This window comes from Pogonomyrmex barbatus, unplaced genomic scaffold (assembly GCF_055798465.1).
Source record: "Pogonomyrmex barbatus isolate J1 unplaced genomic scaffold, ASM5579846v1 scaffold20, whole genome shotgun sequence".
NCBI lineage: Eukaryota > Metazoa > Arthropoda > Insecta > Hymenoptera > Formicidae > Pogonomyrmex > Pogonomyrmex barbatus.
This window is the reverse complement of record NW_028297117.1, coordinates 3067711-3086261: the sequence shown is the minus strand read 5'-3', so window position 1 is coordinate 3086261 and position 18551 is coordinate 3067711. Positions and strand designations below refer to the sequence as shown.

The 18551-nt window shown below is 29.7% G+C and overlaps 3 protein-coding genes across 5 annotated transcripts; all 3 read left to right on the top strand.

The window, feature by feature from the left end:
- The first annotated feature begins 1777 nt into the window (after positions 1-1777).
- On the top strand, positions 1778-18491 carry LOC105427062 (paramyosin, long form). 2 transcript variants are annotated; one of them, XR_016139459.1, is made up of 16 exons: positions 1778-2194; positions 3622-3678; positions 5914-6000; positions 6138-6304; positions 9079-9316; positions 9396-9515; positions 9871-10020; positions 10173-10319; positions 10430-10646; positions 10902-11029; positions 11857-11969; positions 16039-16234; positions 16311-16439; positions 16622-16993; positions 17180-17641; positions 17873-18491. XR_016139459.1 is itself a non-coding variant. In XM_011638610.2 (15 exons), exons 1-15 carry the CDS (start codon positions 2075-2077, stop codon positions 17573-17575), a joined length of 2637 nt encoding a protein of 878 aa, XP_011636912.2. In that variant the 5' UTR covers positions 1778-2074; the 3' UTR covers positions 17576-17642. The 2 variants fall into 2 exon arrangements, 1 of the variants encoding a protein (XP_011636912.2); XM_011638610.2 differs by lacking the exon at positions 17873-18491 and having other exon boundaries at positions 17180-17642.
- LOC105427061 (paramyosin, short form) lies at positions 13179-14027 on the top strand. The gene has a single exon (XM_011638609.2). It carries the CDS (start codon positions 13226-13228, stop codon positions 13553-13555), a length of 330 nt encoding a protein of 109 aa, XP_011636911.2. The 5' UTR covers positions 13179-13225; the 3' UTR covers positions 13556-14027.
- On the top strand, positions 14500-16125 carry LOC105427060 (uncharacterized). Of its 2 annotated transcripts, XM_089077856.1 has the most exons (2): positions 14500-15522; positions 15809-16125. In XM_089077856.1, the coding sequence occupies exons 1-2, from the start codon at positions 15036-15038 to the stop codon at positions 15817-15819; spliced, it is 498 nt and encodes a 165-aa protein (XP_088933982.1). In that variant the 5' UTR covers positions 14500-15035; the 3' UTR covers positions 15820-16125. The 2 variants fall into 2 exon arrangements, with proteins under 2 accessions (XP_088933982.1, XP_011636910.2); XM_011638608.3 differs by having other exon boundaries at positions 14500-16125.
- Positions 18492-18551: the final 60 nt, after the last annotated feature.

Genomic DNA, 18551 nt, shown 5'->3' with positions numbered 1-18551 from the left:
ACACACACACACACATATATATATATAATTAACATTAAATTTCAAAGAAGGTATTATTAATTATAATTTTATTACAAAAAGATGAGTTTCTGAAGTATAATTTTAAGAAAGGAATTTGAAAAATCGTTTTGTAATTCTAATAATTTTAATAAAGAATAGAAAAAATTAAATATGGTAGAAGCTTTCATTGCTTTATTCAATCTGGTAGTAGCCCAACCACGCGTGGTATTCGCATTTCTTGTTGTCACATTGTCAACAATGTCGTCTGTGAATACTAAAACATCTAGCGCGACTTTGAGCTTACAACAAGATCAGTAGGAACTTTTAAATAATAAATTCATAGATAATTCAATCAATAAAATGCAGAATAGAAATGAAAAGAAGTATCATTATAATTTATACTATATAACTTTAGTAAAATGCACTTATGTATGTATACTGTATTTATATTCAAAATAATATATATTTATTAACAAAATAAAATAAAATATAAAATTAAATTAATTTGAAGTTAAGTTTTTTTCATGAAATTCTTATTTTATTTCTTTATTTTATTATAATATTATATATCGTATTAAGGATTTACACATATAATTCTACATATTGCAAAATTATTTTAAATTAAATTGAGAAATACATATACTTCAAAAAATATATATAAAAAATATATACCTAGAAAATTTTATCATGAAACTTTCGCCCACTTCCGATAAGTGTATTAAAATACCCATATCAGTCATAGTATACATAACTATAGTTATTCACGAATGAATCTTTGATCTAAAAACAACCGCACGTGTTGTGACATGTGCTGATGACTATGCTTAATAGCTTGATATTTTTTCTTTTGCTGTACGACTATATTTATAAGTGAAAGTGATCGCTGAATGAGTTGGCAGCTTGTTTCATCGATGTTTGAACTAGAAAAGTATTCCACTTAATATAATCTTCTTTTTGAAGTGTATTATAATTAATACTAAATAATATAATTTATACTAAATCGGTTCGCAAACCGATTTATATATAATCTAGGCTTATAATAATGTAATTGAAAATCTTTATAAATACAAAATAATTGTGCTTATAATGTTAATATAATAATGTAATGCGATTATTTCCTATATTAAACAAAAATCTGTTTTAAAAATATTTAAATATTGAAAAGCACAGAGTTACATTTGAGTTTAACAGTAGAAGATTTATACGAATTCTTTTAGGAAGAGATAGAACAAATGAGGTGTGTGATTTAAATGTTTTCATCACATCCATTTAAATTTGTCTGATGAATGAAACTTTAGTTGATATATTTAGATCACCAATCATTTTTATGTTGATTATAAATCAATTCTCTAAATGCAATCAATTATATATTATAAAACACATAAAATTAATCAAGCACTTTAAAATATCCAGGTAATTATAATTAAAAAATCATTACCTAATTCATTCATATTTTCAAAAATCAATTGTAACAAACTAATTTAAATAAAAAATAAATCAGGGGATACTAAAGAACATAATCCTTTAGTACACTTTGAAGCTCATGTAACATGGTAAAGATCATTAGACAGCGACATTTTCTGCTTGGTATCTTCGCCGGGCATCGCCGTGGTCAGGCAAGCCGAAGTCGATTTGGCAACTACTTTAGACAACGTGGGCGTCTAGTGTGGTTCCTCTCAACGATGATGAAGACAAGAGCGACGACGATGACGAACCTATTCCACGTTCCTGGTGGGGATCTGACATCAATGCGCTTGCGTCGATCGTCATTTTGACGAAGCCATGGAACCGCCGGCGCGCCATACGAACGACGACGGGTCGCGCACTACGAGTAGGGCGCTGGTCGGCTCCGAAACCCCGAAGAGAAGGAAGAAGAAGAAGATCGTGGAAGAAAGTGGAGGTGGACCCACTAACGACTGAGGCCGAGGCGATTTGACTTAGCCAGAGGCGAACAGAAAGGCCCTTACAGGCGGAGGGTGCCCAAATTGAGGATATATCGGAGGACTGGAGTCCCGCAAAGTGCAAAAAGAAACTAGAGCATTGTTAAAGATAAATAGAGGACAAAGCGAGGAAGATGTCGTCTTCAGCGGTTGCAAAGACCTCTAAGTACACGTACCGCTCTACTGGCGGTGCGGGTACTGCCGATGTTAGCATCGAATACAGCGCCGACCTGAGCGCTCTCAGCAGACTCGAGGTAGGTCCTGCGAAAAAGTGCCTCTGACATGTCCTTCGGTAGGAGAGAGAACAACAGCGACGATAAAAAAAGATGTATTATTAGAAAAATCGACATACCTTAATAACTCATTACTAAAATTTTTACATGCAATTTATTAATTATATTACGAATAACTCGGATGAGATTACTTACAAATCTACTTCTTAATATCTCTTCTCAAAGAGTTACTTAAAATTAATTATAAAAAAATTATTGCTCTATCAAAAATTTAATTAACAATTGGAAAGATTATTAAACAAAATAAATTTGACAAGGCTAAAATAATTAGATAATTAGAAGAGTTTATAAATTAAATATCTTAACAACTATTAAGATACATTTATAATATACTTTTCAACTAAATTTCTACAAGAATTTCTTTTACACAAATTACAAATTCGAAATACAGATGTAAAAATTTGAAATTCCAATATCTCATCGAAATCATAAGGAAAAATTACTTATCATTCGAAAAAATCAAACGAACAATTATTTTTTGTCAACTACAGAAAATTACGTTAATGCTAAATAGAACTTCAAATGAATTAAGATTTGTTAAATCGTTCGATTAATATCGCACCAATTATCACGTATATCATGATGATGAACAAAAGAAGATGCATCTCGACTGATGTTCTTCAACACTTCTTAAGAAAACGCACAATTTCATCTATTAACTGCTAAATTTTAATGAAGTTAAGGTTTCAACAAAATTTTCCGTGCATCATTGAAACAAGATTATCAGTGATACAAAATGGATTCACATGTGAACAACGCGAGCAGTGACCAATCACGAAAGTGGTGAACCGCGAAAGTTCAGTGACCATAAAGGATGTTAGTGCCAATCCGATGAGGAAGCAAAGTGTACGATGTTCTGTAGCTATCGGATTGCTCGTGCACGAAAATAGTCGGTGAAATATCGGTCTAAAATGACGATCGTGCCAAGGCGCCAGATTGATACCGTTTCGAGATATATCATCCGCCAATGTTATAGTGTATCCATTAGATACTCTGATAAATTCTTCTTCGGATCCGAGGATTTACTTTTCTAGGACAAATTCTATCTCAAGAGAAATATAAGGGTGAGCGTACAGCTACCCTATATGACCAAGTAAGATCATTCTCTTCTCTTGCAAGTAATGGCCTGGCTGCTTTTTCGGCGCAATCTAACGTGAGCGCCTTTCTTGAAATAATCTCGATCGAGCGGCTCGAAAGCGCGCTAAGCAGACATCGCAGATATCGTTCTCTCTTCCTCCCGAGGACGAATCTATTCTACGGAGGCCGTCCGTCTTTTCGAAATACCGAGCCTCCGCTCTTGGGTATTTTTGTCGAACGATTACGTAAAGCGTCGACCCTCTATAACGGGCGCCGTAATATCCTCTAATCCTCATTGCCTCTCTTTTCAGGACAAAATCCGGCTACTACAGGATGACCTGGAATCTGAGAGAGAGCTGCGTCAGAGGGTGAGTTCCATGAATGTTTTCACATGCCCCTATAGTATGTGAACAAAAATAGCCATTACAAATTACGTTGAAAATCAACATTAGTTCGATATATTAAACACTTGCGTCATAACAATGTCAAATATAACATTAATCATAAAAAAACAGTTTTATTTAGTATGCTTATCTCAAAAATATATTTGCTTCAAGCATGCATATTTTATAACAAACATGATTAAGAATTACAAATATGGCGATCCTTTGGCGGAAACAGTTAATAAAAATTAAATAATTTAATATTTAATATTTAAATAATAAAAATAATTTTTATTTTAATAATTATCTGTAATCAAAGGTACACGATATAATATAAAAAAGTTTCCGCAGCTAAACGATTATATCCAAATAAAATTACAATCTTATCCTGATGACGTACTTGTTATCACTTGATATCACTGGTTAAGAAATAAGTACAAAAAGAAAGGATGCTAATTCATTGCGAAGTGAGGAGCAGTAGGTCGAAATATCCGGCTCTTGAGTTGCATCTATTTTTAGAAACGCGAAGCTCTTCTGGATTATTCCTGCATTCCTACACTATATTCGACACTGCTACTTTTATAAACAAAAAGAATATTATAATTTTCACAAAAATTTAAATAGTTTATAAGCATTTCAATCTCAGACTAAGAAGCTTTACACCAATATATATTCGAAAAGAAAAGAAAATTTTTATATTTAATATTTGCAAATAATTTAATTTTGTCTACACAAAAAATAAGTATTGTGTTTTTATATTAGAAATTAGGATTAATGTCTATAAAGCATTTACACAAAAGTTCTTTAATTAAATAGTTGATTATTATATAATATTATCATAGTAATGTATAACAAAAAAAAAGTAAAACGGACTTTAAATGGAGAATCAAATTTTATAAGAACTTCTCGGATTTCATTGTCTGTTAAAATTTCACAGAAATCGGATTTGTGTGTAAAGGAGGCCATAATACGTGACTTGAATGACTGCCAAAAATTTCCCTCGTGTTTCAAAATTATAAAACTCGAAAATTGATATGACGGTTACGGCACATGATGTATATTTTCAGTACACTTTACATATCTTTATATATATATATATATATATATGAAATGCACATTCAAAAATTACAAATCTCTTTTATATTGAATAAATACGCGAAAATAGATAATTTGTATATTTTTTTATAATACAGATATAAATACATAACATAATTTAATTTATTTTAATTATCAAATTGTGTGTTGCATAATTATAATAAAATTTAGAAAATGCAGAAGTTTAATATATATGTACAATATATTCGTTACATTATATTAATAAATTTATATATATTGTTTATAGGTGTTAATAATAATAATTTTTTATTATAAGCGTTTATCTTCTAATTATTAGATGTCCCTTAAATAATATTAGATGTCTTTTAAATAATATTGGTTAAAATAATAATCACATATATTAAATAAAACTATTAAATATAACTTTTAATTCATAATTTGCAATTGATCGTAATAATAGTAGCGCAATCTTCCTTTTTCGCGATAAAATCGCCTCGTTTGTAATATGAATAAGACTCCCAATATAGACACGCCGTGCTCAAAAATAGATTGTCCTATTCACGATGTAGGGAAATGACTTGATGAAGGGAAGCTACTACTCAAAAAACACATCATCACGTAATTTTTTTGTTTTTTATAAAAACAATAGCCTTAAATTAATTTCATTTATTATCAAAAGTTATTTTTGAGAATGTAATTTTGCATGTAATTACATAATACTAACTTACAGAAAAGAACGTACGACATAAATTTTTCAAGTTAAAAAACAGCTAAAAATATTATATACCTCTGATAAAAAATTATATTATTTATTTTTTATTTGTTTCAAATGTATGAAATAATATAAAATAATATATTAAATAATATAAATATATTGAATATATTTATATTATATTTATATATTGAGTATATTTATATTGTTTTTGTCAATTTTAATTTAAACATCATGTTTGAAATTATCTTAGAAGCAAGTTTTGCAAATTCTTTTTTATACAAATCCCTTTTCATACATATTCTTATTTTATCGATCAATAACTTATTTTAAAAATCAGTTTTCTGCAATCTAGACTTTACATAAAATTATTAATCCATAAATTTTTAAATGTCAATATTGTTATAAATTATCTATTTTTTTCTTTTTCTTATAATTTTGTGAACTTGTAGATCGAACGCGAGCGCGCTGATTTAAGCGTGCAAGTCATCCAGCTATCCGAACGTCTCGAAGAGGCTGAGGGTGGCGCCGAATCTCAAGTGAGTATTTAACATTTTATGAAAATAATTTTCTTGTTGTGTAGATTAAATATAACGTAGAAAAAAAGTAACATTAAATAACTAAATGTTAATTATTTCATTAATTACATATATGAATTAATAATTTCTTTGTTTAGTTTGAGATCAACAAGAAGAGGGACACGGAATTGGCCAAGCTGCGTAAACTACTCGAAGATGTCCATCTCGAAAGCGAGGAAACCGCACATCTCTTACGCAAGAAGCATCAGGAAGTTGTCGTCGATTTTCAGGATCAAATTGACCAGCTTTCGAAAGCGCGTGCCAGGTTGGTAATGAAGAAATATGATTAATAAAACTTTTATCATTAATTAAACGCTTTAATAATATAAGTTTCACTTTCAAACACTTTTAACATCTTAATTTGTATAACTCACTATTTGTCTCACTATTTGTCTCAGTTATAAGGACATTGAATTTTTAAATTTAATATCTTCACCAGAAAAACTGAAATAGTTGACTGAGACCAGAACTCTGTACATCTCAAAAAGTGCATAGACGTATATACGTTCGCGATCGCAAAGCAGCCTCAACGTAAACATTCGCTAATTTTCTGTTTAAAACTGGAAGCGTATAAGCGCGTGCCGCCAGGAAGCGTCAATAAACAGCTGAAAACTGTTCGGAAATTCGGCGCGAATAGCGAATAGCGATTTCAAAAGGAAGTAGAATCTCGCAATGTAGAAAAAGACAAGATGCTAAGAGGCAGGAAGCGTAATGAATTACAGTGTCACGGAGATAATTATAACGCGGCTCGTCACAAACGAGAATGACTGTATGTAAGAAAATTTGTGCGAATTATACAAGTTGCACTGGCTATAATCCAAGATAGAAAGCGACCCGCAACTGAAATACACGAGGATTCAGTATCCCGGCTTTTCTAAACATAGTTGCTTCTTCGAGGCGCTGATTCGTTCGTACAAGGACGGTGACAGCTACGGAAACACACGTTAATTAAATCGCTAATTAGCCGCACAGCGTCCATGACCGCTTTTAGTTTCGCTTTTTTTTTTTAACTTTTGAAAATGGAATAGAAAATGGAACAATTAAAGAAAGCCAGACAATTGCTATTTAACAATGAATTGTTTAAAAGATAAAACTTCGTTGTATGGATGAACATTTCAAATATTTCTTTAAAACAAAATTAGAATCTCCAATACATTAACCTTTTCTTTTAATACGAAAGTTCACAAACTATTTAAATGCATTTTTTATTTAAAAAAAAAAATACAAAATAAATTGTAAGTATTTTGATTTGGAGAAAACTCAATGCATTCCGTAATTAACTGTTACCTGTAAAATAAAGTTTAGTAAACGTCACAATGATGTTCTTTTTATAGAATGATACATTTGAATGTTTCAAAGTTTGAAGCATACATATTTATAATAAGCTATTTGTTGATACTTATAATTATATCATAATCGAATTATATAATAAAAAAGAATATATATATATATATATTTATATAATATATATATATATATATGTATATATTATATAAATATATAAATATATATATATATATATATATATATATATATATATAATTCAATATTTAAAGTTTTATTATACAACACAAACAAAAATTGTATATTATCGTATGTTTACAATATGTTACTAGATCAAAAATTTATTTAGAAAATATACTATTCAAAATTTAATTCAAAAGTACACAGTTGCTAAAAATATAAGGTAATCAATGCAGCTGTTACTTCGGTTCAGCAATCCAACGACGCAAATAGTATCAAATATAATCCAGTTACATTTTCCTCATGATTTCACTGCCGATTATAAACCGGTGATAACCTACCACGCAACTGTGACATTAACTGTGAAATTTTTGAATATTATAAAAGCAGGAGAATCAAGAGTCAAGAATTGATAAATGACATATTTATTTTTACTCTCTCAATCTTATATTATCTTTTAATTCTGCTTACCGTTAGTTGTTATTATAAATTTTCTCTTGTGAATTTCAAAATGTTTTCCTCAAAAATCAACCTTTCAATTTCTATTTTATAAACAAGTAAAAAATCTTTTTTCTCTTCGCGCGACATCAAATCTGTGAATCTGTGAAAAGGAATGTATAAGATTTGCTGTAATTCTGCTCAGTCTTCTCTCTTTTTTATTTCAGTATAAAAACATATCTTCCTCTATCTCTCTCGTATGTTTCTCGTTCTCTCTATCTTTCTTTTGCTCGCATGGTTACTTGGCTTATGACTATTTTTAACCGTGCGAGTCGCGCGGTAATCCACAACCCCAACGTTGGCGCGCCATATTAGTACACGCGACCGGCCAGAGAACCCCCACTATCTTCGGAATCGGCTAACTGACACCTTACACCCTCTACCGCGTGTAGGAGTAGATCTAATATTGCCCAAATTTCTTTGTTGACTCCAAAAAAATGGAATTGCTCGTCATCTTTTTTCAATGCACATTAAGCATAAAAGACGTACTAAGATTGTATCATGTTTTTCTTTGGTAAGATATGTATTATTTTATTAATTTAAATATATCAAATCCTTTTATAAAATCTTCTTTTTTATAATATATAATATTACTGACATATTTCAGGAAAATTTATAATTATTTTTATAAAATTATTATAAGTGTAAAAAATATGCAGCTTGCTTTGTAAATCGATAAATATTATTTAAATATTTTTAAAATGTTTTAAAATATGTTTTTATTATTTTGTGCTTATTTAATATAATAATAAATAAAAATAAATTTAATAAACAATAGTAAATTGAATATAAATTTATTATCTTTTGTCTTTAACATATTATGGACATTATTCAAATATTTTTACCTAAATCTATCCAATCTTATTATTATAGTAAAAAGATAAAAACAGAAACTTTCAATATTAAATGACGATATTATGAATACAAGCAATATTTTATACATCCATTGAATTGTATAAAAATTTAATTACTTTACGCATTAATTATTTTTTTATACAAATATTATTTTTTTTTAATAATAAAATATTATTCTAGAAACAAAGTTATTTTCTAGCAATATTATGTTATAATTTTTAGAGCTGACAAGGAAAAATCTAAATTTCAACAAGAAGTGTACGAGCTCCTCGCTCAACTTGACAATGTCACTAAAGAAAAGTTGATGTCAATGAAAACAGTTGAGAAACTCGAGGTACATGTATCTGAATTAAATGTCAAAATTGAGGAATTGAATCGTACGATTGTCGATATCACCAGTCATAAAACTCGGTTATCTCAAGAGAATATTGAGCTAGTCAAAGAAGTACAAGACCTCAAGGTATGACAATAGATATTTAAGTAAAATATAATTATATTTTTTAATGTATCACAAATCATTAATTTAAATAAAATTCTAGGTAAACATCGAAAACATTACCTATCTAAAAACGCAAATTGCTGGTCAACTTGAGGATGCCCGACGTCGTCTTGAAGATGAGGAACGTCGTCGTTCATTGGTCGAAGCTTCTTTGCATCAGGTATAATTTTATTGATTTCGATGACTTTCTTCAACATAGATAATTTATTTTAAGTAATTTATTTTAATAGTTTAATTTATTTTAATATAAAAGGTTAGAATTTATTAAATAATTAAATAACATTCATTATCATTAAAAATTTATATTCTGTTTTACAAATTATTAATTTTTTACATAAACATTTTATATAAATTGATATAATGTTTTTTATTAAAAACTTGAAAAAATAGAAAGATTAATTATTTTAACCTTCTTTTTATTGTAAATATTAAGAAAATAAACTTAGAATATAATATTATCTAAAAACATTAAAAGAAATTTTTTTGAAAAACATATAAGATAAAATTATCAACAGGTCGAAGTGGAATTGGAATCTGTTCGCGTTCAACTGGAAGAAGAATCTGAAGCTCGTTTGGATATTGAACGTCAATTGGTTAAAGCTAATGGAGAAGTCTCGGTATGGCGATCGAAATACGAAACCGAAGCTAACGCTCGTATCGAAGAGGTATATTATTATTTATTACAAAAATATTTATTACAAAAATATAATTAAATATGTCAACTTGCTTTCTTATTTATATTGATTTTTTTCTTCTCATTTATATCAAAATTTGATGTTGTAAATTGCTAATAAAAATTTAACATAATTTTATGTAGGTAGAAGAACTTCGTCGTAAATATTCTGCTCGTATCCAAGAACAAGAAGAGCAAATCGAAACTTTGCTCGTAAAGATCAACAATCTTGAAAAGCAGAAATCGCGCTTGCAATCTGAAGTGGAGGTTCTGATCATTGATTTAGAAAAGGTAAGATTTTATTACGTTTTATTATGAGCTGTATGCTGACATCTCTTTTTTAAAAATGAATATTTTATAGAGAGAAAATAATTTTTTATACTTTTGTGAATTTTTTTAAGGCCAATGCAACTGCTCGTGAACTTCAAAAACGTGTTGAACATTTGGAAAAGATCAACATAGAATTAAAGACTCGCTTGGACGAAACTCTTGCCATGTACGAACAAAGTCAGCGCGATCTCCGCAATAAACAACAGGAATTGCAACGTGTAAATGCCGAACTCGACAAGACCCGCGAAATGAAAGATCAATTGGCCCGTGAGAACAAGAAACTTGGAGGTGATCATCGTTTTCTTATTCCTGCAATTTGAAAATGCAGCAATTATAAGTTGTGATTTTTACCATCAATTACTATTTTACAAATTATTTTTCACTTAAATGTGAAAAAATTTTTTATCTAATAATTTATAAATTTTTATCGCATAATCGTTTAATCAAGATTTCTTTTCTTGAATAGAGTATTTTCACTATTCAGTAGAAATAATTTGGATATTTAAATTACAAAATTTATTAATTTTAATAATATTTCTGTAGATGATCTTAGTGACGCAAAGAATCAGTTGGCTGACATGAATCGTAGACTCCATGAACTCGAACTGGAACTTCGCCGATTGGAGAACGAGCGTGAAGAATTGGCTGCTGCTTACAAGGAAGCCGAAGCAGTAAGTAATTATTTATATTTATGCATGAATATTATCTTAAAGACATATAAGAATAAAGCAATAATATTTATAATTAAAATTTTTTTTAATAAGCTGAAATATAAAAAAACTTAAAAAAATTTTGATATATTAACACTTCTTCCCGATGAGACGTGTAACTAAGCCTTATGTGAACATAGTGTCACTATTAATAAGACAGTTTTCTATTTTATATACATAATTTATTCAGCAATTATTATGTTTTAATAAATACTTTAGGTTAATAATTAGGTTAATAATTACTTATATTTCTTAATATATATAAATAATATTTTGCTAATTTTAAAAATTTACTTAAAAGTTAAATATCATAACAATTTTTTAAAAATTGTTTTTATTCAATTAGCGTACAGCTAGGTTTAGATTTAACTATAAACCAAAATATCAGTACATTCTTTACGAAATATTAATTACGACACAGTTTACGACTAGTTTACATACATTTAATTACATATTAAATTTAAATTAAATCTGATGATAAATTAAATAATATTTTAAATTAGTGTTTTTCAAATTTTAGAACTTTATTAGCTAGTAAAAAATAAATTTTCTTGTTATAAATTCTAAAAATATTCAAAAACTGATAAATTCAAATATTGTTAATAAATTTCAATTAAACTTTTTAAGAAATAAGTTTTTAACAAAAATTAAGAACTCAAATAAACTCTTGATTCTGAATATTGTTCTATAAAATTAACTTAATAAAAAATTAAGAAAAATTACATAAATAATAATAAATAAAGAAAAGAAAGATATTAAAAAGTAAATATAAAATAAAATTGATTTAGGGCCGCAAAATTGAAGAGCAACGTGCTCAAAGATTGTCAGCCGAATTGAGCCAATTGCGTCACGAGTTCGATCGTCGCATTGCTGAAAAGGATGAAGAGATTGAAATTATTCGGTAAGTTTTTAAAAATAACTGTTTGATTTTTTTATTTGCTACATATACTCTTAATAACTTTGATTGAATCAATTTATTTATTGAATAATCTTTTCATATTAACAGTCTATATTATTTTTAAATCTATTACATCATAAAGCAATTTCTAATTAAAATTATATACTATTTAAAAAGAAAAGCTACCTTTTGTTATTTTCAAATAAGATTTATTACTCCAACCTGGGATTAAAAAAAAATTATACATTCCATTTCTGTCCTTCAACTATAAATGATTACTACTCGGTCTTGAACGTACTCATCAAATTTGAAATTAATATCACATTATTAAATTAATTTTTAATTTGATATTATCAATTATTATGAAAGTTTTAAAAAAAAAATTTTTTTAAACTTACAAAACATCTATTGCGAAAACTTGCGAGAAATATAATAATATAAGAGGAAAAAAGATATACGTATTCACGAAAATATAATTAATTTTAAAATTTATTTTTACTTTTTATAGAAAAATTATATCAAACATTACACGTATGTGCGAAATTATTCTTGACATTTCAATTTTTCAATTTTGATAGTCTGTAACACACAAATTGTAAAAATATTATTGTAAGATGAGATATAAGTATCAATCAAGTAATATTTAATACATTTTACATAAAAGTATTAATAATATTTTACAACAATTAAAGATTATAAATTTATATAACATTAAAACTAATTATGAACATTTTCTTGTTACTAACATCATTACAGAAATAAAATAGAAAATATAATAAAAATTGATATTGGTAAGAACAAACGATAGCAATTATATAGTAATAAAACTATTAATAAATGCACTATTAATAAATGCACTATTAATAAGTGTGATAAAGCGATCAGACATGATCCAATTATTATTGAGAGGTGCTGATTGGTTGTCCCCAATGAGGCAATCGCAATGAAAACTACAAAAGATACGACCTAACCATCGGCCTAATTTTTATCGACGGTCATCTCATAAGGATCATCATTATCTTTACATCTGTCCATACAAATCACAAATATTTTTAAAAAATCGACAATATATTTCATCAAAACTTTATCAGAAGGTTGGGAAAAATCTATAAAATGTTAGATGACAGCAGAGTATAATCAAAATTCTTTAGAAAAGAAAAATTATAACAACGATTTATTACATCAGTTATTATTCCTTCCTTCAACAGATCTTTGAGCTATTTAAATTAAAAGTGTGAATATCTAAAACTTTCATAAAAATGACGGGTTACATGCCACCAATTCATATGCCATTGGAATCAAAATGGCGACATTATCCAACATATATCTACGAAAGAAATTACGGATGCGGAATAAATTATTATCAACCAATAATCGATTACATAGATACCAAACGACTCGCTTTGAGATCAACTTCACCGGAGTTTAAAAAAAGAATAGAATTACCTGAATTACCCTGGTCTGACGGTAGAGTTTTATGGGAAACTAAGAAAGTGCAACCTTACACAAGAGATGATATGATTAAACATGCGATTGACGCTGAGGACGAAGCCAGAAATCATCTTTCTTATTTTAAGGTACGACAATAGAAAGAAAAATATATTGTTAAGTTTTCACGAAGGGGAGCTTTTGGGAAAAACAAGGCGATCCGTTTTCCGAGTGCCGCGAGACTTGGCGACTTGTTTGACCTTTTCGGTTTCTAAATTTGGTGTCGCGGAAGAAGTTGGTTCGTTTTAAGTGACAATGATCAAAGACATGTGCACGGATGCCGTGCGTCATTCGTGTCATTATTGACATTGCATTTCTCAAGCAGTAATATGTAATAATAGATTATTAAAGCTCTTTTTACTTAATTTATATATAAAACATACAATTATAATTGATTATAACATACAATTATAATTAATTATAATTAATTATAACATATAATTATAATTAATTATAATTAATTAATAAACTTCTATTTCTTTAATATTGTTCATATGTTTCTTTTTATGAATGATAATTTTATAAAATTGACGAATCTAAAATAATGTGAATTAATTTATAAAAAATAAATTTTAAAACAAGAGAGATATCTTATAATTCAAATCAATTGATCTTTATTAATTTATTCGTTGATATTGAAAAAACTATTTATATTTTTATTTAAACAGTTCTTATATCTATTATTAATTAAGTAATTAAATATATATATATATATATATATATATAATATATATAATATATAAGTATTAAATGTAATAATACTAATTAAATTTAAAAAAATAACTAATTAAATTTAAAAAATATATTTGCTTTATATATATATATATATATATATATATATATATATATATATATATACAGTATATATATATATACACTCAAATATGCTTTCTTAAGGAATTTTAATACAATGTTACATAAAAATGACTTACATTATACAATCTAAAATAATTTTGTCTTTATTAATATTTGTAATATTGAAGACATCTTTTTTAAAATAATTAAATAAAATATAATTTTCGAATAACTTTTCACGGCAAACAATTTGCCGTGAAAGTTTTCTATTAGCAATTTATGAAAAGTAATTGTGCCACTAACAAAAATATCGCTGCCGAATGATCCCTTGGTACTCTATTATTGGGACTATTCCTCACAGTTCTGCTTAGAACGGAACAGTTTGCCAAATCGTACAGTACAAAATTTCATCTCATGTCCCCGGACAAAAGGGATACCTAGATGTTTGTGGTGCATTGGCAGTCGTTCTTGAATCTCTCGAGAGAGTCGGTTGTGAGTGGCGCGATTACTTTCGCATTCTGGACCGCTGCGGCTAAGTTTAGGTGATCACGTCGCGCAAGTGCGCGTGCACGATGGAAAACGGTGGCGCCCGTTAGACGTTCGCGTAGAAAAACACGAGCGGTACGTCGAAGTACGACAAAAAAACTCGTCGCTGACCATCTGTCTATCTGACGTGATCCGAAGATAGCAAATCGCTCGGACTTCAGCCTGGCCAAGACCGTGGAGGCCAGTCGCGTGACCAAGGAGATCTTACCGCGTACCGGAAAGGATTTGAGAAGACTACCCATGCCGTTGATGTTCGCCAGCACTCGCGCCCGCAGCGAGGTCAAGGAGATCCAGCGGGAGGCGATGAGCGATATTAAACTGCAGGCGTTGAAAGACGTCCAGATGATGACCGATGTGAGTGACGCGCTGAAACATGGTAAAAGTCTGTGTGGAAAATCTGCGAAAGCGATAGAATTCCATCTGAGAGCAGAAGCGCTGAAGAATCTGTCCAAGAGCCAGGAATTGGCTGATATCCGGAAATTCCAAAGGGAGACTGTGCATTCTCTTTGGGATGACAAGGCACACGGCAGATTGATGAACGAAAGGACTAAGGCTCTAATCGATGAGGATAAACTGACGCAGCCACTTGACACACTCAGCAGGGAACTGCGCGGATTCGAGCAGAAGTCCAGCAATTATTTTCTAGATAAGAGGTATCAAGATCGAAGGGCGAGACGGGAACTTTTTTACGGGTGTCGAGGATGCGAGTATTATAATCTTAAACATAGTAAATAAATAAAGATTATGTTATGATTAAGTTATCAAACTATAGAGAAAGATATTTTGATTTCTGAAAAGATAGGAATTCATAAAATCCAAATAAAAAATATTAATAATTGATATATGAATATGTCTAAAAAAATTCATTGTTTTTGTAACTTCTTATTTTTATAAGTCCCTTGTCTTATGATATTATTTTCTTTTAATATTATATATAGTTAGTATTGATTTTCAGAAACGGGAAAAAAATGATTAAAAGTTGTTATTTCTAATATTTTCTAATATTTCCTAAGTGACTATATAAAACCAGCTGAAAATTAAATCCCAGGATGGATAAGGTAAATCTATTTAATAACAAATAAGAAAAAAATTCTTGATAAAAAAATCAATAAAAGATATAATTATTAAAAAATTTCCTAGGAATAGTCATGATTAGAATTTTAATTGTTTAAATAATATTTATCAAATTGTAGAAAATGAAAAGCTATATTTAAGATATTTATATTCAATATGAAATTAATAGCAAACAGACCAGTATTGAAATCGAGCAGCTGAACGCCCGTGTGGTAGAAGCCGAGACGAAACTGAAGACCGAGGTTCAGCGTATAAAGAAGAAACTTCAGATCCAAATCACTGAGCTCGAATTGTCCTTGGATGTCGCCAACAAGAATAATATTGATCTGCAAAAGACCATTAAGAAGCAAGCTCTGACTTTGACCGTAATATCGACACTTGCATTTGGCAATGCGTCCGAAATAACATCTGTCATACATGTTAAATTATCTTGTTTTTCAGGAATTGCAAGCTCATTATGACGAAGTACAACGCCAATTGCAAGTGACTTTGGATCAATTGGGCATCAGTCAACGCCGTCTCCAATCACTGACGGCCGAGCTCGAGGAAGTTCGCGGCAATTACGAATCTGTAAGTAGAAAAATTCATTTGTTGAACTTTGATACATTTGATTGACATGAGAAAAATTGAATACAGTATATTTGAAGAGTTCAATTTAACCTTCGCATAAGCAGAAATACGAAGAACAAATACTGTATTACTCATATAAGCGTTATGCAATAGCTGTATAAAGCATAAAATTGTGTTAAAAGGCTCTTCGTGCGAAGAGGACTGTCGAACAACAATACGAAGAGTCGGTTAGTCGCATCAACGAGCTAACTACAATCAACGTAAATATCGCCTCATCAAAGGCTAAACTAGAGCAAGAACTGGCAACTTTAGCTGGAGATTACGAAGAGGTCACCAAGGAATTGAGAGTTAGCGATGAGAGATACCAGAGAGTGCAGAATGAACTCAAGCACACCGTTGAGATTCTCCATGAAGAACAGGAGCGTATTGTCAAGATAGAAGCTATCAAGAAATCGCTGGAGATTGAAGTGAAGAACTTGTCCGTGAGATTGGAAGAAGTTGAGGCCAATGCTATTGTTGGAGGCAAACGCATCATTAGCAAGCTCGAAGCTAGGGTGAGGAAAGAGATGAAACTTTGATAATTTCGAATATTATAATTTTACATTTTCGATGTCTTTTTTTTTTTTTATAGAACAATATTTTTAAATACAGTTTAATTTTTATTTAATTTACATCTTGATAATCAATCATGTATTAATTTTTGCTTTTCTTTTGCTTTTATAATTCTCGCTATTATATAGATTCGCGACCTGGAACTCGAGCTGGATGAAGAAAAACGTCGACACGCCGAGACTGTGAAGATACTGCGTAAGAAGGAGCGTAACATTAAGGAGGTAATGATTCAAGTGGAAGAGGATGCGAAGAATATTACCCTGCTGCAGGAATCGCTCGACAAGGCCAGCCAGAAAGTCAGCATCTACAAGAGGCAGCTGCAGGAGCAGGAAGGCATGTCCCAACAAAGTGTCACTAGGGTTCGCCGATTCCAAAGAGAACTCGAGGCCGCAGAAGATCGCGCCGACACGGCGGAGAGCAACTTGAGCCTGATACGCGCCAAACACCGCAGCTTTGTTACCACTTCAACTGTGCCCGGTTCCCAGGTATACCTTGTTCAGGAGACGAGGCAGGACCTGGCTTAAAACAACCATCGTCAATATCATCTTACCCTTTGTCATTTCGAACGCCGTGTCGTTGTCTTTACGAAAGTATGTATGATAAAAAGACTATACAAATATATGTGTGTATATATATATATATATATATATATAAAATAATGCAAAGTAATTAAATCTTTTTAGTAACTTTATTAAATACTTATATAGTTGACAAATAAAACTTCTTGACAATTGCATAAAATTAATGAATAAAAAATTATATTTTTTTAATTATTTATAAGCAAGGCGAAAAATTAATATGGTGTTTGATGATTTTAACAGGCATATCGATAACGAGAAAAAAAAAGAAAAAAAGACGCGACATCAATTATCATCAGGGCCGAGAGAGTTTTCAACGGGCCGCACGGCGCTGTTATTTTCGAGGGGTTAAATTGGAGCAACCAGAATACGCACCTATAAATATATAAATAACGATGCGAATACGTTACTTACTGTCACGTAACGACCCGTCGTAAATTCGAAATTACTTGGCCAACGAAATGCGATATATTGTACAACGAAAACGTTAAAATAAAAAGAAATAATGCTCATTATTTAATAAATTTACACAAAGCATGAAAAACGTCAAAATTAAAAATCAATATATATTGTTCAACAAATAAGCAACAAAATCTAACTTCTCGTCCCAATTATGTGAATATAATCGGTCATAAGGGCAGAGAAAATGGATAAGAAACAAAAGAAAAGAGCAATGGCAATTTACGCCATTCTATACGCGCGTGTCGCAATTGTATTTAAATGAATAATTTTAATTCTATTCTATTATTATATAGATAGGTATAACTATTGCCCATATACACAATTCTCACTCTGTACAACATACACAATAACCTGTGTCAAACATTAATTTAATAAATAAACTGAAACGCGTACGTACGAAGACACCTGTATGCTTCATTTTCCACTTCTCTAATAAATATAAAAGCGATAAAAAAAAGGC